We start from the raw sequence: 26945 nt of genomic DNA on the forward strand, positions 1-26945 counted from the left end.
GGTTAGCTCACGGCTCACTGCAGCTTTGCCCTCCCAGGCTCAAGCGATCCTCCCATCTCAGCTTCCCAGGTAACTGGGACCACAGGCATGCGCCACCACACTAGGCTATTGTTTTGCATTTTTTGTATAGATGGGATCTCACCATGATGCCCAGGTTGGTCACAAACTCCTGGGCTCAAGCGATCTGCTCATCTCAACCTCCCAGAATGCTGGGATTACAGGTGTGAGCCACCACACCAGGCCTGAGTAATCCTAATCACAGGATTTTAAAAAGAAACTTCCTGCGCCACCCATTAACCATATCTCCTATCACTTTGGTAGTAAATATTTGGCTAATAGTACCTAATTTTTAAGTAGGCACTGTGTTTATACATATATCCATTTCTTCTTTTTTAAATTGCCTTTTGGTTTAATGGGCAGCTACCTCTTTTGGCATCTAGCAGAATGAGCTGCTGCAGTTTACACAAAAAGAATGGAGATCAGAGTACTTTTTGTGCCACCAACGTGTTTGAGAAATGTGTAGTATTACTATCATCACACATTCCTTTTATTTCATTTAATGTTTCACCTTCCGGTCCTGCGTGGGCTGAGAGGATTTCTGTACGCATGTCTGTACGTATGCATATAGCTCACAGCCCCTTCCTGCCCGAACATGTTGGAGGCCTTTTGGAAGCTGTGCAGACAACAGCAACTTCAGCCTGAATCATTTCTTTCAATTGTGGACAAGCTGCCAAAAGGCTTGAGTAAGAGCGGAGTGCTGCTGAGGCGGGGCGGGGCGTGGCGCTGGGCTGGCACAGTGGGCGTGGCGGTGCTGCCCAGGTGAGCCACTACTGCTTCTGCCCAGACACGGTCGCCTCCACATCCAGGTCTTTGTGCTCCTCACTTGCCTGTTACTTTTCCACGCATTTTCCAGGATAACTGTGACTCCAGGTAAGCAAGGTGGGGTAGCAGGGCTGGTGACTTCCTTTTTCAGGAAAATTCATAAAAATCATTATTTGAGCTGATTTGAGACGGTGAACAAAATGGACATAAAGGGGCTGTTTTCAAAGGTGGGCTGTCGGGTTGAGTACTGTCGCTTCTCATCCCCCATACTGGCAAGAGTTCCAGCTCCCAAAACCTATATGGTTTTCCATATAGGGAGTCAAATCACTTAACCATACAAGGTAAGAATATGAAGAAGTCACATGGCTCGGAGGTTTTGGTGGTAGAGGGGTGCAACCGTGATTCACAGAGGAGAAAATACTTCTGAGGACATTTTCAGGCCTATCTTGGAACTCAGAATGAATTTTGCAATGCTAGTTTCAGAGAGGGGATGGTACCCGCAAACCGGGAAAATTGAGAAGGATTGGTGTGTCTGGTTGGCTCTTCTCCCTGGCTGACATTGTAAGGCTGAGATTTAGGCATATGGACTGCCCTTCTTTTTGGCATTTTAAAACATCAGATCACTGTTTATCTACTTGCAACTATATTCGTCTAAGTGGAAATTATTCTCCTTCCAGTTTTCTGGGTTTCAGCATAGCTTGGACTTATACATTGGGCTTAAATTGGGCTGCTTGTAGTTTCTTACTCATACGCTGTATGCTTTTTTTCTTATGGCTTCATTATCATACTAAAAACCAACATGCCAGGCTATTCCAGAGACTCATAATCAGATCCTCCGAGCTGGGGGCTCTTAGACATATTTCAGCCCAGCCCCCTCATTCTGTAGATGAGGAGTGGAACTCACAGGGGTGACGTGGTGTCCAAAGTCACACCGCCTGTAAGTGGCACTGCTGAGATCGAATCAGGCCTTCAGGCTTGCAGCTCAGGATGTTTCCACAACACCATGGGTTCTGTTACCATCTTTTTTACCCCCTACATCTCCTGAGAGGTTTTCAATAATGGGTTCCAAACCTCAGTCCCCACCAGTGAGTGTAAGTGTTTGATGAGTTCCTTCATGGGTGGGGATGAAGCCTGTCTGAGGAAAGGAGTCTCCAAAGGAAATGAGTCAGCAGGTTTATATCTTTGCTTCCTAACGCCTTGACTTGTGCCACTTCAATCCCTCTAGGTTGCGGATTGACTTTGGGGCTATGCAGTCTCAGCGATTTGGGGCATTCTGGTGTGGCTGAGTCTGGCTGTAAGTTTACTGCTTGGCAACAGTGGGCTGGGTCAGTGGTCAAGGTCAGGCTTCTAAAGAGACAGGAGCAGCTATGATGCTTCAGAGCAAAGCAGACGCCCCCCTGCCATGGGAAATTAAAGCAATTAATCTCATTACTAATAGCTGTGTTGTACTTTCTTGCCCACAAAGCACTTTTCATATACATTGATTCACTTAATCACTTCGTTTAGTCCTCATATTCTTTCACATTGCAGACACTACAAAATATCCTGTTTTCTTAATCCTGCACATCCTCTGCTCCTCAAAGACTTAGAATGTGGACAACGGAGGTTGTGTTTTTTTGGCATTCCATCACTGATATTATAATAGGCAAGGTTTCTCATGGCATTCCCTAAGGACCAGTTATACCAAATACTCGAGAGATGCTTTTCACCATGTCTCTCCATCTCTAAAATGAGGCAGGCTGGGCTAAGTGATATCTACAATACTCTCACACAGCAAAAACGTAGTTTTGTTTTTTTTTTTTTCTTTTTTTGGAGATGGAGTCTTGCTCTGTCACCCACGCTGGAGTGCAGTGGCACGATCTTGGCTCACTGCAACCTCAGCCTCCCACGTTCAAGTGATTTTTCTGCCTCAGCCTCCCAAGTAGTTGGGATGACAGGTACATGCTGCCACGCCACTCCCGGCTAATTTCTGTATTTTTAGTAGACACAGGGTTTCACCATGTTGGCCAGGCTGGTCTCGAACTGCTGACCTCAAGTGATCCGCCCACCTTGGCCTCCCAAAGTGCTGGGATTACAGGCATGAACCACTGTGCCCAGCCAAAAGTTAGTTTTTAAGGGATGAAAAAACTATGTTCATAGCTCCATTTAAATATGCACACCGGTGATGTGTGGTTGAAGAGTGTTGTTGATGGTCTATAAGTAAAATGAACATATATTGTTCAAATCAGGATATGTTTGAGAGTAAATGGGGCACTGTTATTAATGTCAAGACAACAAACATAAAGCAGGATTGTCCCAGGCAAAGTGGGATATATAGCAAACCTAACCACAGGACTTTTTTTTTCACCCAAATGGTCTAAAGACAAAAAATTTGAGGGCCATTGGCTCAGACACATAAAAATCTTAAGAAATCTTGATACAAAGACCAGTGACAAGGTATAAGTCTAGAGAAGTGAGCACAGCCCCTACCCCCAGCCCAGTACATGTGTCTCTATTCACTGGGGCCACTTGCAGTCTCTGAATTGAGTCAGTTCTCCCTGTCCTGCATTTTTGCAAGGCTAACTTCTACTTATCCTGGAGGATTCAACTTTAGTGTGACTTACTCAGTTGTCACTGTCTCTGAGAAGGTGTCACTGAGGTTTCTAGTATGAGGGAGTCTGTCACTGCTGGGGATCCCATAGTGACTTGTGTACTCATCAAAACACTTACAACATTCATCAGGGCACTAACTGACAACTCCTTGGAGGCAGGGGCCATGTCGTGTTCACCTTTGTTTTCTTAATGCCTACCCTGGCACACATTAGGTACTCAGTTAATACTTATGAGATGAAAGCAACATCATACCAAGGGTTTACAACGTAAGTGGCAGAAAGGGAACAAGGGCTTCTTCAAGGAGAAAAATCATTGGGAAGAAGTTTTGCGATGATTAAACAAACCATGCAGGATATGTTGATATCTTCAAGAGAGACTTCAGGACATGTTGGATTTTTGGAACTCGAGAGACTTCTGAGAGAACAAAGGCCAGCAATGATGCAATTACCAAGAAAGCAGGTGGTAAGGTGTGGCGGGGAAGTGCCAGGCTGGGAGCTAGAAGCAATGAATTCTAGGTCTGGTTTTGCCACTCTCACTCCCTGCGTGGGTGGCCTGGGAGACTCACTTCATCTTTGTCTGCCTCACTTTCCTCATCTGTAAAACGAAGAGGTGTGGCCAGCCTAGATCCTCTCCAAGATCTTGTCCCACTTTCAAGGTTTATAATTTAGCACAGATTGTGAAAGCAAGCTACTTGGAAATAAGTTCTTAAAACTGCATTTGTATTACTACTTAAACTTCCGTCTCACTGTTCTGTGGTTAAAATAAAGTTCCTTTTTAAACTTTTAAGTGCCTGAAAGATGTAGCGTTTTCTACATTGCAACTATAGACGAAGTTCTCCTTGTTAAAATGGTTACAGACTTTTCACAGAGATGGAAGAAGGCCCTTGTGACAAGGCAATACAATGGAACAAAACTTGTAGCAATTTTAGCACTTTCAACAGAAGTCATTAGGCACATACATTTACCATACAGGAATTGCTAATCTCTACTCTGGTACTTACAATTTTTATAGCATTCGATCATGCAAAATGGTCTGTGTAGAAGTTTGTATTTTTTCCAGGGCATGTATTGCTAACATTGCTGAGGTTTGTTTAAATGCTTTGATTGTCTTGCAACACTGTCGTGTGGCGATTGTGGCCAAAGTCATCTTTTGAGCTACCTCAGACCAGATCAACTTTATAGTGTTTTTAGGTCACTTGGGACTAATCACAGAGCCACTGATCAGATTTACCAGGAAATATTTGATTGATTACTTAGTGGGTGATTTTTTGCCACTACAACCATTTCCATGTACAGACCTTTTCTGTTGCCTCTGGCCAGCATCAAACAACGCTGTGGCGGCTGGGACCGCAGATACTAAGGGCTGTATGACCTTCCCAGAAATGAAGGAGAATTTTCTGAAAAAGGAACCAGTCAGCATAGGAACAGGAAGGCAGATCTCTTTGTGTTCATGCGCTGATGAAAGCAACATCATACCAAGAGTTTACAACATAAGCGGCAGAAAGGGAACAAGGGCTTCTTCAAGTAGGAAAACCATAGGGAAGAAGTTTTGTGTCGATTAAACAAACCATGCGAATATGTTGATATCTTCAACGCACTGAGGGTTAGCATGCAAAGGAAGGGACTCACTCAAGGGGAAGGTCTGCCGGTGATGAGAGACAGCCCCGGAGATGTTAGGATGTCAGGTGTGCATCGATTCACATCTCCAACAGGGACCTGGATTGCAACAGAGCATTAATTGTATTGTGTAATTAGCTACGCTAAAAACCACAATGATCTTGTATCCACAATTATTTAGACTAAGTATATCTCAGAATGTTATGACGAAGGAATGAATAATGCTTTAGTTGAATAAAGTGGTAAAATGAACATCTCCTCACCCTTTGATCCACTTCTAAGATCCGTTTGTAGGTGTTTGCAGCCAAACTCCCTCAGCAGATTAATTTAAGATCTTAAACACCATTTTTCTATACAAAGGAAATCACTAGAATATAGTTTGTTATTGACTATGCAAAATTATTCTAGCTTCTCTTGGAGGATAATAAATACATGCTGGGAGGAACTACTTGTGTTTGTTAAAGCACTTTGTGTGTTTTCATATTATTATCAGTGTGATTAGCTCTCAACTTGTGGAAGTGTTAAGAAGCTTGCAGGGATATGGGTTTAGGCTTCTCTATTTGCTGAAGAAATAACTCATTACTTGTACATGTTGAGTTTTACTCGTAGATGAACTTGGCGTTATTAATATTAAATCTGCTGTGGAAGGAAGCCAGGTTTCCTATTCAGAAAGTCTGTCCACAGATTTCCCAAACCTTTCGTGAAGTTTCTTTATATTTTCCCAGTGGTGGGCACACTGGGTGAAACACTCCACAGGCTTTCATTTTTGCCTCAGTATACTCTGCTGACCTCAGTATACACCTAATGCCAGTCACCTTTCCCTGAGGTGTGATGTCACCTGTCGGCCCTCGCCCCTGCCCTGAGGGGAGAAGGAGTAAGGTTGTGGGCTTTAAAGAAAAGTGAGAGGTCCACCTGACTTCAGGGGGTCTCATGGTATATTTGCAATGGGAACACTGGCCTGAGTGCATGGCTGTATTTATCAGGGACATATGGAGAAGGAGGAAGCCTGTAGAGATGACCAGTGAGCATGAACAGAGTCAACAAAACAGATTTTTTTTTTTTTGACAATGAACTTGCTTTTTCAGACTCCGAGATATAGTCGATTTTAGCCCATTCTACACACAAGCCATATATCCCATAAAAAGGAGAATTCTGAAGACATGTTTAAAGACCAGGAGTCCTCTCCTCCATCTAATTCTCATGTCTTTGCATTCTGAATTTGTGTCCAGGTATAAGGTGCAAATTGCAATCCTATTCCTCATGCCTTTGACTCTTAACACATGTTTGGGAACTGGCCAAAGGGAGTCCTCTATCTTAAGCACAGTTTCCTTTCTGATGCCAGGGTTCGGGTCCTACCTGAAGACTTTCAATGTCACATTCGGCCCCTGTGTCTGTGTGCATGTGCCTGAGGCTTTGGGGGAACACTTCGAATTTAATCCCTGTACTGCTCACCCAGGGGTAGTAATATCGATTGATTTCCCTTAGAAACATGCTCAGTGTACTCTGTATGCTTCACCTCAGTATACTCTGCTGACCTCAGTATACACCTAATGCCAGTCACCTTTCCCTGAGGTGTGATGTCACCTGTCGGCCCTCGCCCCTGCCCTGAGGGGAGAAGGAGTAAGGTTGTGGGCTTTAAAGAAAAGTGAGAGACCCACCTGACTTCAGGGGGTCTCATGGTATATTTGCAATGGGAACACTGGCCTGAGTGCACGGCTTAGGCAGAGCCTCAGGAGTCCCTGTAGTTCAGCTCTGCTCCCAGAAAGGGAAGCCCTGACTGCCTGAATTTACATAATTCTCTTTGGGGTCTATCAGTAACTATTAAATAGGTAGGTAGACCTGTATTAGAACAGTGAAGCTTTTTAAATCTGAGGACCCCGTTACACCCTTAAAAATTATTGAGGACCCCAAATGTTTCTTTAAAAATATGTAGTTTATATCTATTATTATTTACCAAACTAGAAATAAAAACCAGACACATTTTGAAATGTTCATTTACTAATTTATTAAAATAATATAACCATTAAATACTAATATGAATTATATATATATATTTTTAATATACATACTATTTATTTTTATTTAAATTTTTAAAATTTCAATTGCTTTAGGGGTACAAGTGGTTTTTGGTTATACTGATGGATTGTACAGTGGTGAAGTCTAGGATTTTAATGTATCCATCACCCAAGTAGTGTACATTGCACCCAACAATTTTTTTTTAATACTTTAAGTTCTAGGGTACATGTGCACAACGTGGTTTGTTACATATGTATACATGTGCCATGTTGGTGTGCTGCACCCATTAACTTGTCATTTACATTAGGTGTATCTCCTAATGCTATCCCTCCCCGCTCCCTCCCCACAATAGGACCCAGTGTGTGATGATCCCCTTTCTGTGTCCAAGTGATCTCATTGTTCAATTCCCACCTATGAGTGAGAATGTGTGGTATTTGGTTTTCTGTTCTTGCAACAGTTTGCTGAGAATGATGGTTTCCAGCTGCATCCATGTCCAGTGAAAAAATATGAGAAGAGTGATATATGAGAAGAGTGATATTGTTTTTCATTTTTGCAAATCTCCTTAATATTTGGCTTAATAGAAGGATTGTCATATAGCCCCTGGAAAACTCCACTGTCTATTAGAGATAGAGAATGATAATGTCTTAGTATTATTATGAGAATAGTTTTAACGTCATGGACCTGCTGAAAGGGTGTTAGGGACTGCCAGGAGTCAAGACACAACACTTTGGAAATTGCTGTGTTAGAATTAAAGAGCTCTGAGATGTGACAAGATGCCTAGTTGCTGCTATATCCACTTTACCAGGCTACATATTTTGAAGTTGTTCTGTCTTTTCTTTAACTCTCATATTACTGATTATACCACTCACATGTCTTGGGCAGCTCTGTATTCTAGTTATTGGTCTACATAGCTGCCCAAAGAGACTGTGAGCTTAGAGGAGGAGGAGGTCCACTGATCCTTGTAACACTCTGGGTAGTGTCTTGCACACAGATGCGTATTATGAACACAAACAATAACAGCTGCTGTTTAATAAGTATTGTTATGTGCTGGGGGTCCTGCAAAGGCATTACTTACTCTAAGGGTTTTCTAGCACTTCTATCACAAAGCACCACAAACCAGGCAGCTTAAAGCAACATAAGTTTTATTCACCCCCAGGCTAGGAGGCCAGTAGTTTGAAATGACGATGTCGGCGGGTCGTGCTGTCTCTGAAGGCTCCAGGGGAGAATGTTCCATGACTTTCTCTTGGTTTCTGGTGTTGCCAGCACTTCTTAGCATTCTTTGGCTTGTGGAAGCATCCCTCCAATCTCTGCCTCCTTTGCCATACGGCATGTCCTTCACACAGGTGAAGACATTTGTGTCTTCACATCTGCCCTCTGTGTATTGTTTCTGTGTCTCTTCTCTTATTCCTTTAAGGACACCAGTCATATTGGATGAGGGCTCACCTAACTCCAGTGTGACTTCATCTTAACTAATGATGTATTAGTTAAGATGTAGGAAATACCCTGTTTCCACATAAGGTCACATTCACAGGTAATGGGGATTAGGACTTAACATACCTTTTTTGGGGACACAAGTCAACCCATAACACTTACTAAATTTGAAACTGAACCATGCAAAACTGCTGCAATTCGACTGTTTTTGTTTTATAACAATTTTAACTTTTAGTTTAACTGAAATCCTAATGGAAACAATATGTGATAAATAAAACCAACTGATGTTGATTAGTGCTGTCAACTTTTCTGACATATGCTGGAGAAGAAGTGTGACCACTGGGCTCCCGACAACGGCCACAGTGGCTAAGCAGGCCCGAGACTGCAGAGTCTAGGCAGAGCTGCCACAGAGGACCTCATATGCCTTCGGACATTTGCCTGGAAGTTTCCTCACAACTGATCTTACTTTTGAATTTACAGAAAGTTCATTGTTTCTTCTGAGATCATTACTTTGTTTACATAGAATTCTTATAGTGTTGGCAGAATGCAGGTGAGAAGACGTTAAAGATGCTTTAGAAATTAACCTCTCCCTTGTCCTTGCTTCCAGGCCCACAATGGATGCCCTGCAACTAGCAAATTCGGCTTTTGCTGTTGATCTGTTCAAACAACTATGTGAAAAGGAGCCACTAGGCAATGTCCTCTTCTCTCCAATCTGTCTCTCCACCTCTCTGTCACTTGCTCAAGTGGGTGCTAAAGGTGACACTGCAAATGAAATTGGACAGGTAAGCCCCAAACCTTTCTACTTTAAGTGGGAATACAGTTATTAGAACCCATAGGCAGTGTCTCGGGAAAAAAGGAATGGAGACTTTGTGTTCAGAATTGGTCAAGATTCAGAGTTGTGCCATTCCAGGACTCCCTTAATCTTTTTTTTTTCTTTTCTTTTCTTTTTTTTTTTTTTTGAGACAGAGGCCCACTACTCTGTCACCCAGGCTGGAGTGCAGTGGTGCGATCTCGGCTCACTGCAGCCTCCAGGTTCAAGTGATGATTGTGCCTCAGCCTTCGAGTAGCTGGGACAACAGGCGCCTGCCACAATGCCCAGCTAATTTTTGTATTTTTAGTAGAGATGGGGTTTCACCATGTGGCCAGGCTGGTCTCGAACTCCTGACCTCAGGTGATCCGCCTGCCTCGGCCTCCCAAAGTACTGGGATTACAGGCTTCTTAATCTGTTTTTAAATGTGAAAGCTCACTTGTAGGTAATGCAACTCACATTTGGGACAGGCATCAGGCTGTGATGGAGAACCTGGAGATCTGCTGGGTAATCACAGTTTTTTTCATTTTGACTTATGATATTTTTAATTTACAACGGGTTGAGATAACCTCATCATAAATCAAGGAGCATCTGTATCATAGGGTTTCTTTCTGGCTATGGTTGATTATCTAGCTTTGTAAAGTTCTTAGACCTTCAAATGAGATGATTTTCCTGATTGTTCCATTTTAAGTCCTCATGTACTTTTAGATAATAAGTGAATGTTCTCCTAATTATATTTCATTATTACTCTTATACTAATCATTCTAGGTTCAACAGAATTTCTTTCCTATTAGCTCATAAGCATTTAAAAAGGAAACACCTTATTGTATTCATATGTGCCCAGAAAGTATGGCCCATAAGAGTTATTTAGGTCAGAATGAAGAATTTACACTTGGGACTTGAAGCAGCTTCACTACTATGAAGAGGAGATATATCTTCTTATTGAGCCTCATCTCTGAACTGCACAACTCCACTATCCCTACCCAATCTCCCATTCCTCATTTCTCATCTACCATTAGAGAAAGGCCAGAGAAAGAGAACTTCCTGGTAGTGGGTCTGTCCCTCAATAATTCCTCAAGATCTTCTCAATACATGCAACTGGTTCCCCAGCAGTAGTTACCTGGGCTCTTTAATTTCCTGGCCTCCTCCATCCGTCTTTGGGCAGGAGAGTTCCGCACTGTCTGGGACCAGCCCATTTGACCCTGCAATGCTGAGGCTATGTAATTCACCGGCGCAATGTGCCGGTTTGGCGGCGTTCGTTATCTGGGTTGTGGAATCAGGCCATGATCATTATGGGTTATGGAGTGAGGAGGGTATCATCTTATGCTGACATTACATGTTGTGGTGCTGCAAGGCCGAGAAGATGCTGGACTATTGGTTGGAACAAAAAAAAAAAGTTAGGAACAAAATACAATGATTTAAGCCCTCCAAATGACAGTATCCTGGTTTTAAATAGCTTACAATATTATTACAAGAATAATTTAACAGCTTGAATCCGTATAATACTTTAGGTGTTTTACATGTAAGTAATCCTCATAAGAAATGAGGAAAGCAGGTATTCTCAGTCCATTTTACAGAGAGGAAAGGAGGCTCTGAACAGTTGGAGAAGATTCTCTGAAGAGTTGGTGAAGGCTGGGATTCACAGGCAGGGCTGTCTGACTCTAGCCCACCCAGGGCAGCCCACCATTTATTCTAGCTGCCCATCAGAAACGACACACCTTTTACGTGGCATTTGCTAAACCACCCAGAGGCACGAGACAGACTCTGGCTAGAGGCACTTGTCCTGAAATCTGATTCCTGCCTGATGATGGTCTCTCTTGGTATTAATCTCTCTCTTCTGGTCTCTAAATTGGACAGAAATTATAACCCAGCTTCATCGTTCTCCAAGTTTGGAAATCTTTCTGTGTGAGTATTAAGGGCATCACTTTGAAGAAAGGACAAATGTTCTCGATAGTTGATTTGGAAGAGTACCTTTATGGTACTGTTTCTCAGTGGGGACAACTTGTCCTCCCCTTCCCACTCTGGGGACATCTGGCAATGTCTGGAGACATTTTGGGTTGTCACAAATAGGGGAAGGATGCCTCTGGCATCTAGTAGGTCAGAGATGCTGCTAAACTTCCTGCAGTACCCAGGATAGTCCCACAAAGACTCATTCAGCCTGGATGTCAGTAACACTGAGGTTGAGGAGTCTTGCTTTATGGGAACTGGGCAGGAGGATTCTGCATGCCCAAGGACGTTGGTCATTATCACGTGTCCACTTCAGTGAAGCACCATTCAGAGGTAATGCTTTTCAGGTAATGGATTTTTCTCTTAACAGGTTCTTCATTTTGAAAATGTCAAAGACGTGCCCTTTGGATTTCAAACAGTAACATCGGATGTCAACAAACTTAGTTCCTTTTACTCACTGAAATTAATCAAGCGGCTCTACATAGACAAATCTCTGAATCTTTCTACAGTAAGTTGTTTAAAGCAAGTAGCAAGACTTAACTTTTTACAAGGAGTGGTATTTTCATGCTGTTAGACCTATAACTTTTTTTCAGTGAAATTCATTTCTAGGAGGTTCACTTGTGATTTGAAGCTTAAAATAAATAAATCCTAGTGGAGAGGTTAGGAGTACAGTGGGAGTCAATTGCAGTCACATCTTCTAACTCAAAATATAGAGAAGCTTATGGGCTTTCCTTTTCCCTCTCAAATAAATCTTACCCTCCTTTTAGCTTCCTTTGAGAGAATGGAGAACAGAGTAATTAACTCTCTAATAAATGTAGTTCCATAGACAAGGAGTGTAAGACAGCTCATGATTTAAACTTCTTTCTCCTTAAAGAGCAGGGCATATGGCCTGGAACAATGTTTTAAGCTCTCCACCTCATTTGTTATGCGCACAAAGTTCTGATGTTTCTCAAAATCAGTAAGAAAAATAATAACTATGAATTCACAATTTTCATCAGTCACAAATTAGTTTTGTTGTGCTTGGCTGGTCAGATGGGGATCTCCACAGGCAGTTCTGGTTATTTAAATTTAGCCATTGCTCTAAGGAATCGTACAAAGAACACTATGGTACCCAATGTTGTAATATTTTAAAAATCTGTATTTGAAACACACAGACAGTATTCCAGACTACATGGAGGTTCCCTCTGTACTTCAGTAACATAGAGTTGATTTAGTTCCTGTTTGGATGGTCAGAATTTCAAGCTTTCCAAATCTAAAAGCTAGACTACCAGCTTTTAAATATTTTACCATGATTTTGCAACTTTCTGCAGTAGGTATTTTTGTGGTTAAGATCTTTTGAGGACATGGGTTACTAGATATTGTGAGTATATTTTTTGTTGCTTAAAGATACATATACACAACCATTTTTATTCCAACAATAATCAGAAGCATTAAAAAAAAACACTGAGATGTGAGTTGAAACCTGAGCATACACAATTTCTAGAAGCTCCCTAAATGATCATTAAGGAGACAACACATTTTTATTGCTGGCAGTGAGGACAATGGAGGCCCTCCTTCATCTGGCTGAGGCTTTCTAATGTTTTCAGGTGAGATTGGTTCTCTCCGTCAATGGTGACAGTCAGTCCCAAGGTTGATTGGCAATTAACTGAAGCTAAGTTAATTGGCTAAGGCTGAAGCTGCTCTGAAGAAATTCAAGAAGCCCTGTGCTTGGAAGTGAACTGACATAACATTGAATCAAGTTATATTTAGTTTGGTTGAACTTCTGTGCAACATCTGCAATGATCTTAACCAGACTAGGAGTTGTAAAGTTTTTTTTTTTTTTTTCCCTTTGAGATGGAGTCTTGTTCTGTTGCCCAGGCTGGGGTGCAGTGGCATGATCTTGGCTCATTACAAAAGATTTTTTAAGACTGCTTTCCATTGCTCCTGCTAGGTGCACAGCATCTGCAAATTTATTAAAGGTCCAAACAAGTGTGGTCTGTGGAGGATCTCTCGCATCAGAACTATCTGGGTGTTAAAAGGGCAAGTTCTTGAGGCCCTTTTAATGCCCAGGTACTTTTGATTGTCACGGTGGGAATGGGGTTTAGGGTTGCACATTTTAAATAAGCATTAGAGTAATAACTCCTGCTATGTTCTCTACAGCACTGTGTTTCCAACCTTAATATGCAGATGGCATACCTGGAAGTTCTGTTAAAATGCATTCCGATTCAGTATGTCTGGGGTGGGGTCTGAGATTCTTCACTTCTAACAAGGTCTCAGGTGATGCTGTACACCACCTTGGACCACAGTTTGAGTAGCAAGGGTCTACAGGATATTTATTTAGTTCAGCAAGGACAAGAGTTTTCTGTTCATAATTCTCTTTTCTATACATTTCCTATATTCTAATATATATGTATCTGTAGACATACAACATTTTCATGTTTCTGAAATTAGAACCCGTAAGATAATTGGGTATATTTAACATAGTGTTTCTTTTGTTTTCCTCAAAGCTGATATTAAACTGATAGATGCATTTAATAATTGAAATTGTCTTATATTGAAAAAAAGAAACATTCAATACAAAGAATTTCACTGACTTCTACATGAGGTTTCAATTCATATAGTGTTACCAATTTCGAAAGCGTACATATAGCAGTTGATATTTAATAATCCTTTTGTTAGAAGAGAATAACAATGCAATAGCTTGACTACAGACTCTGATTTTATGAACTGCATGTTTTTCAGGAGTTCATCAGCTCTACGAAGAGACCCTATGCAAAGGAATTGGAAACTGTTGACTTCAAAGATAAATTGGAAGAAACGAAAGGTCAGATCAACAACTCAATTAAGGATCTTACAGACGGCAAGTACCCTTTAATTGTTCTGCTATCAATCATCAAGTAAACAGGGCCTTCCATCTCATAAATGCTTGCTCCAGGCATAAAAAAACATCTGGAGGATTCTCTGGATATTTTTGCTACACAAGCTAAATTCTTTCCCTTCCAGACATGTAAACAACTTGGATTTCTGGGCATTTCTTGTATCATCTCATCACTTGGTAGAAACTGTTGGTGCTTCAGTGTTAGTCTACTTTGTCTTGCTCTCTGACGAGCTGTCACAGGCCCTAGTGGAATCTTAGCTGTGCCTCTAACAAAGTGTGACTTTGGGTCAATCATGAGGCCATTTTTCAGTCTGGAAATAGAGGAATTGGATTATAACTTCATGATCCCCGAGGCCCCTTTCAGCTGACAAATTTTACAAATTTGTTAAGGAAAAAGGGGCATAGGCAACATATGTATAAGAAAAACAAACTGGCTGGGCGCGGTGGCTCACGCCTGTAATCCCAGCCCTTTGGGAGGCCAAGGTGGGCGGATCATGATGTCAGGAGATCGAGACCATCCTGGCTAACACAGTGAAACCCCGTCTCTACTAAAAATACAAAAAATTAGCCGGGCGTGGTGGCGGGCGCCTGTAGTCCCAGCTATTCGGGAGGCTGAGGCAGGAGAACGGCATGAACCCGGGAGGCGGAGCTTGCAGTGAGCAGAGATCGCGCAGGGGCGACAGAGCGAGACTCTGTCTTAAAAAAAAAAAGAAAAAAAGAAAAAAAAAAAAAAAGAAAACCAAACCAAACTGTAGCGTCAGCCTGTCCGCGGTGCCCCAGCTCCCCATGCTGGTCGCTCCTCTGATAGCCCCAGGGTCCAAGAAGCTCCTAACCGGTTCTTTCTCCGGCTCAGTGCTGCTTCTAGGCGTCTCCCTCGTCAGACTCCTCGTTCCTCCCTTAAAATTCCCGGTGAGTTGTCTTCCCTGCTGGAAAAGAATTAGGGTTATGATGATTTTGAGGGCAAGTCAGTGACTTTGTCCCCCTTCCCAGTGAATATATTTATAATTGCATCTGGAGCGACCCGTAGGGTGGCCGAATCTAGCCATGAAAGAATAAAGCCTAGGCAGTCGCTGCTGTCTAGGGAGGGATACACTTCCGGGGTAAGGGAGACCCACTTCCTGTGAGAATGACTAGCGCCCCCAGCTGCTCTCTCTCTGTACTGACTGAGGAAGTTCTAACGGGACAGTAACTACAGGATGAGAACATGGAAAGAACAGGGTTTCTGGAGTCATTCAGCAACTAGGTTCAAATCCAGACACTGGTACCTCTAACTGATATTTGGACACAAAGCTTCAATTTACAGAACTGTAAAATGGGGCACATGTTACCTGATTTAATTTTTTAAATTGTATTATATTGTAATTTATTTCAATAGGTTTTGGGGAACAGGTGGTTTTTGGTTACATGGATAAGCTCTTTAGTGGTTACTTCTGAGATTTTGGTGTACCCATCACCCAAGCAGTGTACACTGTATGCTCTGTGTAGCCTTCTATCCCTCACCTCCTTCCACTCTTCCCCCACCCCACAAAGTCCATTATGTCATTATTGTGCCTTTGCATCCTTATAGCTTAGCTCCCACTTATAAATGAGAACATACAATGTTTGGTTTTCCATTCCTAAGTTACTTCACTTAGAATAATGGCCTTCAGGCCAGGCATGGTGGCTCATGCCATAATCCCAGCACTTTGGGAGGCCGAGGCAGGTGGATCACCTGAGGTCAGGAGCTCAGGACCAGTCTGGCCAACATGGTGAAACCCCATCTCTACTAAAAATACAAAAATTAGCTGGGCATGGTGGCACGCACCTGTAGTCTCAGCTACTCGGGAGGCTGAGGCAGGATAATCACTTGCACCTGGGAGGCGGAGGTTGCAATGAGCTGAGATCGTGCCATTGCACTCCAGCTTGGGTGAGAAGAGAGAAACCGCGTCTCCCAGAAAGCAACAACAGCAACAAAACAAAGAGAATAATGGTCTTCAATTCCATCCAGGTTGCTGTGAATGCCCGCCCGTCCTTCCCTCCCTCCCTCCCTCCCTCCCTCCCTCCCTTCCTTCCTTCCTTCCTGTCTCGCTCTGTTGCCCAGGTTGGAGTGCAGTAGCACCATCTTGGCTCACTGCAAGCTCTGTCTCCTGGGTTCACGCCATTCTCCTGCCTCAGTCTCCCGAGTAGCTGGGACTACAGGCGCCCGCCACCGTGCCCAGCTAATTTTTTGTATTTTTAGTAGAGACGGGGTTTCACTGTGTTAGCCAGGATGGTCTCGATCTCCTGACATCGTGATCCGCCCACCTTGGCCTCCCAAAGTGCTGGGATTACAGGCATGAGCCACGGGGCCTGGCCTTTCTTTTCTTTCTTTTTTTTTTTTTTTTTGAGATAGAATGTTGCTCTGTCGCCCAGGCTGAAGTGCAGTGGCACGATCTTGGCTTACTGTAAACTCCACCTCCCAGGTTCAAGGGGTTCTCCTGTCTCAGCCTCCTGAATAGCTGGGACTACAGGTGCGTGCTACCATGCCCAGCTAATTTTTGTATTTTTAGTAGAGACAGGGTTTCACCCTGTTGGTCAGGCTGGTCTCAAACTCCTGACCTCAGGTGATCCGCCCGCCTCAGCCTCCCAACGTGCTGAGATTACAGGTGTGAGCCACCGCATCCAGCCATGAAAAGACCTCTGAATTTGAAATAGGAGGCTCAGGATTGAAGTTGAAGCTCTGTCGGTTACCGGCTCCCATGCTTCTTTGTTCTTCAGGTTTCTTCAGTAATACAATATATATTCAACATATTCTATAGCGTTGGCAGGACGAGTTACATAATTTGCGTGGTCCAGGGCAAAAGTAAAATTGCTGGGCCTGTTGTTTAAACATTTATTAAGAATTTTGAGATGGTGACAGCTGAACATTAAACCAAGAGCAGGACCCTTCACACAGGGGTCACAGGCCTGGGAAGTGGGCCCTGAACATTGGTCTGAAAATTGGAGATTAGGTAAATGAAAACCCTTTATAAAAAACCTGTGGGCGAGGCTGGGCGCAGTGGCTCACGCCTGTAATCCCAGCACTTTGGGAGGCCAAGGCAGGCAGATCATGAGGTCAGGAGATGGAGACCATTCTGGCTAACACGGTGAAGCCCCATCTCTACTAAAAAATACAAAAAAACTAGCCGGGCGAGGTGGCGGGCACCTATAGTCCCAGCTACTTGGGAGACTGAGGCAGGAGAATGGCATAAACCTGGGAGGCAGAGCTTGCAGTGAGCCGAGATCCGGCCACTGCACTCCAGCCTGGGCGACAGAGCAAGACTCGTCTCAAAACAAAAACAAAAACAAAAACAAAACAAAAAAACAGCTGTGGGCTATTCAAATGTGAGTTCTTTTTACTAAGGGATCACTTCCCTTGAATTGTTTTGGCTGTTGAGATTTAGCTTTGTAATAATTGCAATTGTGATTGAGCCCCATGGTGATTACAGTTGCAAGGAGTGCAACTGAGGGAGTGGATGGAGAGCTGTGGGGTGAAGGGGAGAACCTTCAGACATGTTTTCCAGCTGAGGAAACTAGAACAGCTCCAGAACTTTCAGACATGCTTTCCAGCTGAGGAAACTAGAACAGTTTCTTGGCCTCTCTGAGCCTCTGTTTACTGCACTGTAAACTGGAGATAATGATCTTTGCCTTATAGGATGATTGTGAAAAGAGTGAGATAATAGATGTGAAATTCTGGCATTAAGAAAGCGATTATGTATTTTCATTCAAGAGCACAGGCTTTGGAGTCAGAAAGAGCTGGCTTTGAATCCTGAATCCACCCTTGTTTATATATTATCCTTGGAAAGTGAGTTATCATCCCTGAGTCTCAGCTTCCTCATTCGTAAAGCAGGAAGAAATATATATCATGTGTATCAAATAGCTTGTATACTGCCTGACACAGAATAGGCATTCAGAGTGGTAGCTGTGTTTTCCTTCTTATTTCTCTTCCTTTCTTCCCCCTCCTTCATTCTCCTTTCCTGACCTCTTTGGTAGATCTGGTTGTGTCAAGGTAGAAGGAGAGAAAAGAGTCCTTCTGAAATGTGATGGTTGGAACTACCAGGTCTTACATGGTGTGACTTCATGAAGTGGTAAATACTCGGCGAATATGCATGTGAATTTCAGATGTAGTTTGGAAGAATAATTCTGCTACTTGTGTTTTCCTAAAATTGTTGCAGGCCACTTTGAGAACATTTTAGCTGACAACAGTGTGAACGACCAGACTAAAATCCTTGTGGTTAATGCCGCCTACTTTGTTGGCAAGTGGATGAAGAAATTTCCTGAATCAGAAACAAAAGAATGTCCTTTCAGAGTCAACAAGGTATGTGGGGCAGCGTGTAGCAGTAAAAGGAGCCCAATTATAGATGTGAAAAATGATAGGGACAGAGGGGGGCATAAATCCATTCCAATGAGGAACCTGAAGGCATAGTCGGCAAAGTGCCTTTCCTGAGATGAACAGATGGAAGGTAAGTGGTACAAAAAGAACCAGAATCCAGAGGCCCTCCCTCCTCTTTTCCAGAATGTCTTCAAGGATCTGAGCTGAGTGAAATTTTATAGAATTTATAACCCAGCGAGGAAAGCTAAGTCACTGGCTGAAAAATAGCTACAAACATCTGAGAACTTTAGCAGAAAAGGAAAACACCAAACTCTGTTATCAGAGGACTTTGGATTATCATGAAACCTTGACATCTTGGAATCTTGTTCCCGATTAACTTCTCTAACATCTCATTTTCTTATCTGTTGATAGTGAAGTATATTGTTCTGGGATTTTAATTTATAATTTATAAGATGCTTTGATGGCTGGGCGTGGTGGCTCACACCTGTAATCCCATGACTTTGGGAGGCCGAAGCGGGCAGACCACCTGACGTCAGGAGTTGGAGACCAGCCTGGCCAACATGGTGAAACTCTGTCTCTACTAAAAATACAAAAATTAGCTGGGCATGGTCGTGGGTGCCTGTAATCCCAGCTACATGGGAGGCTGAGGCAGGATAATCACTTGACCCTGGGAGGCAGAGGTTGCAGTCAGCCGAGACTGCACCACTGCACTCCAGCCTGGGCAACAAGAGTGAAACTCCATCTTAAGAAAAACAAACAAACAAACAAAAAACCCCAGATGCTTTGAGGCACTTGTTGGCTGTGAAAAAACAAAGTATAGCTTACTCATCGGCATCACTGGAAGTCATTATGGGAAGAATTAAGTGCGTGTTTTGCAGGCCAGTCTCATTGATTCTGTTGAAGTAAATATGTTAAAATAATTAGTAGACAGTGGGTGCAGTGGCTCATGCCTGTAATCCCAGCACTTTGGGAAGCCGAGGTGGGCAGATCACAAGGTCAGGAGTTTGAGACTACCCTGACCAACATGGTGAAACCCCATCTCTACTAAAAATACAAAGATTAGCCGGGCATGGTGGCATGTGCCTATAATCCCAGGTACTTAGGGGGCTGAGACAGGAGAATGGCTTGAACCTAGGAGGCAGAGGTTGCAGTGAGCTGAGATCATGCCACTGCACTCCAGCCTGGGTGACAGAGTAAGATTTCATCTCAAAAAAAAAAAAAGAAATAGGTCAAGTACCTCTTTTGTAAATGAGACCAAGACCAAGGAACTGAGACTGGAAATTTGATCCATTTTATTGAAAAACCCAGAGATCTATATGATGATGTAATGTGGTCTCCTTGGGTGGGATCTGGCTTGTGTTAGACTGGAAGCAGCACTTCAGTTAGTACAATACTTAAGGGTAGCTTAATTACCTTGTAGCTCCTATGCATCAGTTCTAGTTTTCATGCTTCTCCCAGTACTTAGAGTACCTAGCATCAGTATCTTGTTTTTGCCAAATATAGTAGCACCTTCTTAATGCTAGCATCCATGAGGAAAAGTCCTGCAAGATACAATCTACACCTGGGTTAGCTGGATGGCTTCCATTACTCTTTCTTTCTTTGTTCCCGTGGAACTTTTATTCATACTCCCCTCTGTCCCCTCCCAGAATATGCTTTGCACAGTGAAATCTGTTTGCTTATATAGATCCCCTACTAGTGCATGGGATTTTTAAGGTAGGGACAAAGCCTGATTCATCTCAGGGTCTACAATTTGTGGCCAAGTCCCTAACACATCAGTAGGTGCTCAGCAAATTTGTTGAATGCTCAGTCCCTAAGGGTCAGTTTGTTTAAACAATCAATAGCAGACAAAGCCTGACCTTCCTGAGCTTAGCTTCCCAACTGCAGTGGTCTTCTCAAAACTGACTGCAGGGACAGGATTGACCCTGCACACAAGAGGTCTGTCTGAGATTCTAGAGACACACTTTAGGCTCTTCACACTCTTGTGTTTTGCACACACAGGTCCTTGAGTTTTAAACATGGCTTTTTGACCTTCTCAGTGTTGTCTTTTATCTGGAGTGGAAGTGCAACGTGACTTTACCCAGCCTCTACTGTGAGTTAGGGAGGGGTGTTGGCCCCACTGGCCCTGACGGCATCCACACACCCTTTGTTGTCATGGAGTGACCCCTCTGACTCCTTTGATCAGTGATTGGCTCTCCTCCCTGGCAAGGGCTGGCAAAGGGTTCCTAACTCTGTTTAAGTGAAATCTGAAACAGGTTGCCAATGGTGCCTCTCACCAAGGCCCCGAGCCAGCCTGGAAGGAATACCATGAAAATGTTGCAACAGTCAATGAGTAGAATGTGGACTTTTGTGTCAACCACACTAAGGGTTGTACTTTTTTCATTAAGAAAGTATTAATATGTGTTTTTTGAGAAGGGAGAAAGAATGTGTGCTATTCCTTTATTCTTGCTGTTAAATCATAAAGCTAGGTTATATAAGATCCTGGAAACTCAGCCTTTATGAACAGAATTAAGAGTTTGAAATGTCTCATTGATCTCTCAGTGTTTCACTTGATAAAGCAATAAAATGCTATTCACGACTGCATGAGGCTACACCCTTCTTTTGAATGCCAATGCTATTACTTCTCCTTTATTTTCTTTGAATTGCTTTGTCAGCCCTTGAAGTTTTTGAGTGACATTACTAAACCTTTTCTCACGTCCTGTGGTGTCTCTGGTAAGGGTTAAATTGATGAAGCTATATTATTAAAAGTTTAGTACTTATTCCGATAAATGTATCTATCCATATATATCTATATTAATATATATGTTGCATTGTATTTTCTGGGATAGATAGTCTTTATTTGGTCCTCTTTTCAGAAGATATGTCTCAACATGTGTTTCAGAAAATAAAGTACCCATAGTCAGTGCTGATAAGTGAAATTGATGACAGTTTTTGGAGGCTGCAACTATGTGCACATTCAGAAACTATTAGCAGTCTAACCTTTTGGAGATTTTTTGTTGTTGTTTTGAGATGGAGTGTCGCTCTGTCGCCCAGACTGGAGCACAGTGGTGCGATCTCTGCTCACTGCAAGCTCCACCTCCCGGGTTCACACTATTCTCCTGCCTCAGCCTCCCAAGTAGCTGGGACTACAGGTACCCACCAGCACGCCTGGCTAATTTTTTGTATTTTTAGTAGAGATGGGGTTTCACCGTGGTCTCCATCTCCTGACCTCATGATCCGCCTGCCTCAGCCTCCCAAAGGGCTGGGATTACAAGCATGAGCCACCACACCTGGCCCTGTTGGAGATTTTTAGACAAATTTCTTTAGGAGTAATATATTTTAAGACAATATCCTCTTTAGGAGAAATAAAGGGAAGAATTATCTGTTAACCTCCAAAGTAGTATGTTTTCCTATAATTCTGTTTCTGATTACAGATAGAGTTGAAGTCTTCCATTATTTATCAGCCAGATATTCAGTGAGCACTACAAGCTGGGATAGAAGTGAGCACTACAAGCTGGGATAAAAAATAAGACTTAGTTTCTGCCTTGACCGTATTCTAGTTGGGGTTGGAAGTGGAAAGACAATCACTAGATAATATTTCCAACACTGTAGCACGTGTTAAAATAGAGGTATATACAAATGTAAAATAAATAAGGTTTAACTGTGCTTGAGAGAGGGATTGGGGAAGGTTCAGCTTAGTATTTAAAGATACCAGATGCAAGTTTACTGGAATATTATCCTTGCAGGCTTGATATGAGGCTGGAAATTTCTCCCCAAAGAGATTTAGTTAACAGGCAAATATCCCATGGGAGGTATACGTCAATAGGTTATACTACATTGCTGTCAGTCTTTTACATCTTAGTGTGAATTAATTTTCCTTCAGGAAATCAGTTATCTCTGGAGTAGAGACAGGAGGCCAGGTGTTAATAGGGGCAAAGAGAAGAGAAGGCCTAGCCAGTACTTGGAGATAAAGACTTGAGCCACCAGACCCTTCCATGGGCTCCCTTTAAGAAGAACAGGGCGAGACCAAGGGCTGAAGTTGGGAGAGTGAAAAAATGCAGACCACAGGGGCATTGCTTATTTCTCCAGCTCTGATCTGCTGTTTTACTAGTGGTCTCATTAGGCCTGTATCTGCCTCCTTCTTGAATAGCCCAGAGAATTCGTCTAAACAGCCTTCCTACAGCAGCTCCCCACTTTAGGTGGCCAAACAGGAATTCTAGACCAGTGTTGTCTCCCGGAACATTGGCACAGCAGCCAAGTTGATTGGTGCTGGGGCAGACACAATTGGTGTGGCTGGTTCAGGGACTGGCATTGGAATGGCGTTTGGCAGCTTGGTCATTGGCTATGCCAGGAACCCGTCTCTCAAGCAGCAGCTCTTCTCCTATGCCGTTCTGGGCTTTGCGCTGTCTAAGGCCATGGGGCTGTTCTGTTTAATGGTCGCCTTCCATATCCTCTTTGCCATGTGAGGCTCTGTGGGGGTCACCTGCCTGTCCCTGCTGCTGCAACTCCACAGCATTCCTGGTGCTGGGGTATGCTAAGCTTTATCATTGAACACAATGTTTCTGAAAAAAAAAAAAAAGAGCAGCGCATACAGTGGAGCTTAAAGGGACTTAGAGATAATTTTGAAAAGACTTAGAGATAATTTTAAAGAACGTTTTCCTTTTTAAAAATTATGCAATACTCCAAGCATTCAGAAAATGATAGAGAATAATAAAACAAACACCCATATACCGATCAATCCTCTTTTTGAACTTAATATTTTGCCTTAATTATTTCAGAATTTTAAAGAAAAAATATAAGAACAGTTGCATTGCTTTGTATGTATCCCTTCACTGCTCACTGCACTGTCCTGTTCCTCTTTCTTCCTCCCCAGTGGTAACCATTATTCTGAATTTACAGTTTCTTCATTCTACTGACAAGAATACTGAGGCCTAGAGAGATTGAGGGATTTGCTCAAGGCCACAGAATCTGTTTATGTCACATCTGGGACTAAAAACCAAGGTTCTTATCTTCAATCCAGACTTTGTTCATTAGCTCGGATCTGAGTAGGTGGCAGTACAGCGGGGAGTGGGCAATTCAAACCAAAGACAAACAGAGAGGTCACAACAAATACTGTTTTGTTCTGCTCTATGCTAAGTTTGTTGTTGTTATTGTTCTGTTTGGTTTTGAGACAGAGTCTTGCTCTGTTGCCCAGGCTGGAGTGAGTGCAGTGGTGCGATCTTGGCTCATCCCAACTTCTGACTCCCAGGTTCAAGCAATTCTCCTCCTTCAGTTTCCCAAGTAGCTGGGGTTACAGGCTTGTGCCACCATACCTGGCTGATTTTTGTATTTTTTAGTAGAGATAAGGTTTCACTATGTTGGCCAGGCTGGTCTCGAACTCCTGACCTCAAGTGGTCTCCCAAAGTGCAGGATTACAGGCGTGAGGCACCGCGCCCAGTCAGTTTTTGAAATTAAGTATTTTATCAGGAAAAGCCATATGAATGGTTATGTGGATTTGCAGTAGAATTTACTTTCAAGTCAGCTCCACCAGGAATAGTTTAAAGATCTCATAGGCATCTGTAATGAATAACAAACATTGCCTGTATTTTCAGCCATACAGTCTTATTTTTAAGGTTTGATCTATGCAAATACAGTATTATATATAGTTCCTGTAATGTGTAACATGTAGATTATAAAGTATATGAATAACTTTTCGAAGGAACACAAACTCTTCACAGGACAGTCTCTGGTTTGGGTGCCATACAGTTTGGATCTCGGTGGATGATGAATTATAAGCCATAATAATCTGACACTATGTCAAGAGCAAATTTGTGTGTGTATATATGTATATATGTACATATATTTATGTGTTTGCATATATATGTGTGTATATATGTGCATGTGTGTATATATGTATGGGGTTATATATAGTGTGTGTATATACAGGTGTGTGTATAAGTATATGTATATATGTGTGTATATGTATGTGTGTATGCATATATACGTATGTGTGTAAATGTGTATATATAGGTGTGTGTATATATGTGTTGTGTCTGTATATATACATGTGGATATATGTGTGTGTGTGTATATATATTTATGCATGTGTAAGTTGAAAAGTAAGCAGTCCAGATTTTCCCTTTTACAGACAGACACCAAACCAGTGCAGATGATGAACATGGAGGCCACGTTCTGTATGGGAAACATTGACAGTATCAATTGTAAGATCATAGAGCTTCCTTTTCAAAATAAGCATCTCAGCATGTTCATCCTGCTACCCAAGGATGTGGAGGATGAGTCCACAGGCTTGGAGAAGGTAAGGAGGAGGCAGGTGCTCTCCACAAAGGCACCCCCTGTCTTGGCAAAGAGTCGTGCAGACAGGGCTGTGTGGGCCAAGAGAGCTGGGCTGGGAGCCCTCCCTTATTGCCATTGGCTCAGTCACCTCCAAGGTCCCATGCTTCTTTCTGGGGCCTTTCCTCCTTAATATTAACAACAGCCAACATTTATTTGGCACTTACAGTGTTCTAGGGACTGTGCTAAGTTGCCTACATGCATTATCACATTTAATTCTTACAGCAGGCTGATGAATTAGAGACTGTTACCACACTCTTGTTTACCAGTGAGGGAACTGAGGCACAGAGGGGTAGGTAACGGGTCTGTGGTCATATAATTAGCCAAGGGTGTGTGCAGGATCAGGATTTGAGCCCAGGTACTTGGAGCCAGGTCCTTAACTGAAGGCTAGAGTGCCTCCCTCATCTAGGGAGTAAGGCACTACGTTGCTACGCACTGCCAGGTCCACTGTCATGTGACCTGATATCAAGCATACTGTCTCCTGCTCTTTCTTTTTTTTAAATTAGTAGATGTTATTTTTTAGAGCAGCTCTATGCTTACAGAAAAATGAGTGGAAAGTACAAGAAATTCCCATATACTCCCCTTCCCATCTCAGGCCTACAGTTTCACCTGTTATTAGCATCTTGCATTAGTGTGGTATGTTTGTTACAATTGATGAGCCAATACTGATTTATTATTATTATTATTATTATTATTATTATTGTTGTTGTTGTTGTTTTAGAGACAGGGTCTTGCTCTGTTGCCCAGGCTGGAGTGCATCCACCTGCCTTGGCCTCCCAAAGTGCTAGGATTACAGGCGTGAGCCACTGCACCTGGCCGCATCTCTCTCATTTTTTAAACCAGCTAAAAGGGATGCATTCACTACCTATGACCTTAGGGAATGGCTCAGAGTTAGTTCAAGTTCCCATTAAAAAAAAGTAACTTCAGCTTTAATTTAATTTATTAAATCTGATGCCATTCTTAGTACATGAATATTCTGGATTTCCTCGTAGAGAAATTACAATAAGCATTCAAGAAATATGTATAAAAAGCTTTCTAATTTTTTACTCATTTCACTATTGTGTATGCAACATCATAATCCAGGCATTTGTTTCTATAAATCTATTCTCTAACTTAAGGTTGGGTGCGGTGGCTCACACCTTTAATCCCAGCACTTTGGGAGGCTGAGGCTGGCACATCACTTGAGGCCAGGAGTTTGAGACCAGCTTGGCCAACATGATGAAACCCTGTCTCTACTAAAAATACAAAAAAAAAATTTTAGCTGAGCATGGTAGAGTGTGCCTGTACTCCCAGCTACTTGAGAGGCTGAGGCATGAGAATTGCTTGAACCCAGGAGGTGGAGGTTGCAATGAGCCAAGATCACACCATTGCACTCCAGCCTCGGTGACAGTGCAAGATTGTCTAAAAAATCCCAAACAAACAAACAAACAAACAAAAAAACTACTCTCTAACTTAAAATGAAAAGACAGAACCCTGCCCTCATAAATTTCAGTGCACAGGGAACACTGTTATAGGCTGGGGAGGAGGAGGACACAGCTGGGTGGCTGCTGGGTCTCCTGAGTCACATACCAAAAACTTCTGGGCCATCTTTGATGTTCCACCCAGACTGCTTTGAAACTGGGCTTATAATAACACCTTATGTTTTCAATCAAGCCAGGTCTTTTACAATTGGAAATAAATAAAAATAATTTCTTTTCATTTTTGTCCTTCAGATTGAAAAACAACTCAACTCAGAGTCCCTGTTGCAGTGGACTAATCCCAGCACCATGGCCAATGCCAAGGTCAAACTCTCCATTCCAAAATTTAAGGTGGAAAAGATGATTGATCCCAAGGCTAGTCTGGAAAATCTAGGGCTGAAACGTACCTTCAGTGAAGACACATCTGATTTCTCTGGAATGTCAGAGACCAAGGGAGTGGCCCTATCAAATGTTATCCACAAAGTGCGCTTAGAAATAACTGAAGATGGTGGGGATTCCATAGAGGTGCCAGGAGCACGGATCCTGCAGCACAAGGATGAATTGAATGCCGACCATCCCTTTATTTACATCATCAGGCACAACAAAACTCGAAACATCATTTTCTTTGGCAAATTCTGTTCTCCTTAAGTGGCACAGCCCACGTTACGTCCCCCCTGACTCTTCTGTGGATGCCGATTTCTGTAAACTTTGCATCCAGAGATTCATTTTCTAGATACAATATCTATAACTGCTGGATCAGGAA

At 42.6% G+C, this 26945-nt stretch overlaps 1 protein-coding gene and 1 pseudogene across 1 annotated transcript; both read left to right on the forward strand.

The window, feature by feature from the left end:
* The first annotated feature begins 648 nt into the window (after positions 1 to 648).
* On the forward strand, positions 649 to 26945 carry SERPINB5 (serpin family B member 5). Its single transcript, XM_025365613.1, has 7 exons — positions 649 to 930; positions 9085 to 9259; positions 11603 to 11740; positions 13954 to 14071; positions 18262 to 18404; positions 24523 to 24690; positions 26438 to 26945. Exons 2-7 carry the CDS (start codon positions 9092 to 9094, stop codon positions 26828 to 26830), a joined length of 1128 nt encoding a protein of 375 aa, XP_025221398.1. The 5' UTR covers positions 649 to 930; positions 9085 to 9091; the 3' UTR covers positions 26831 to 26945.
* LOC112611639 lies at positions 22451 to 22959 on the forward strand (annotated as a pseudogene).

This window comes from Theropithecus gelada, chromosome 18 (assembly GCF_003255815.1).
Source record: "Theropithecus gelada isolate Dixy chromosome 18, Tgel_1.0, whole genome shotgun sequence".
NCBI lineage: Eukaryota > Metazoa > Chordata > Mammalia > Primates > Cercopithecidae > Theropithecus > Theropithecus gelada.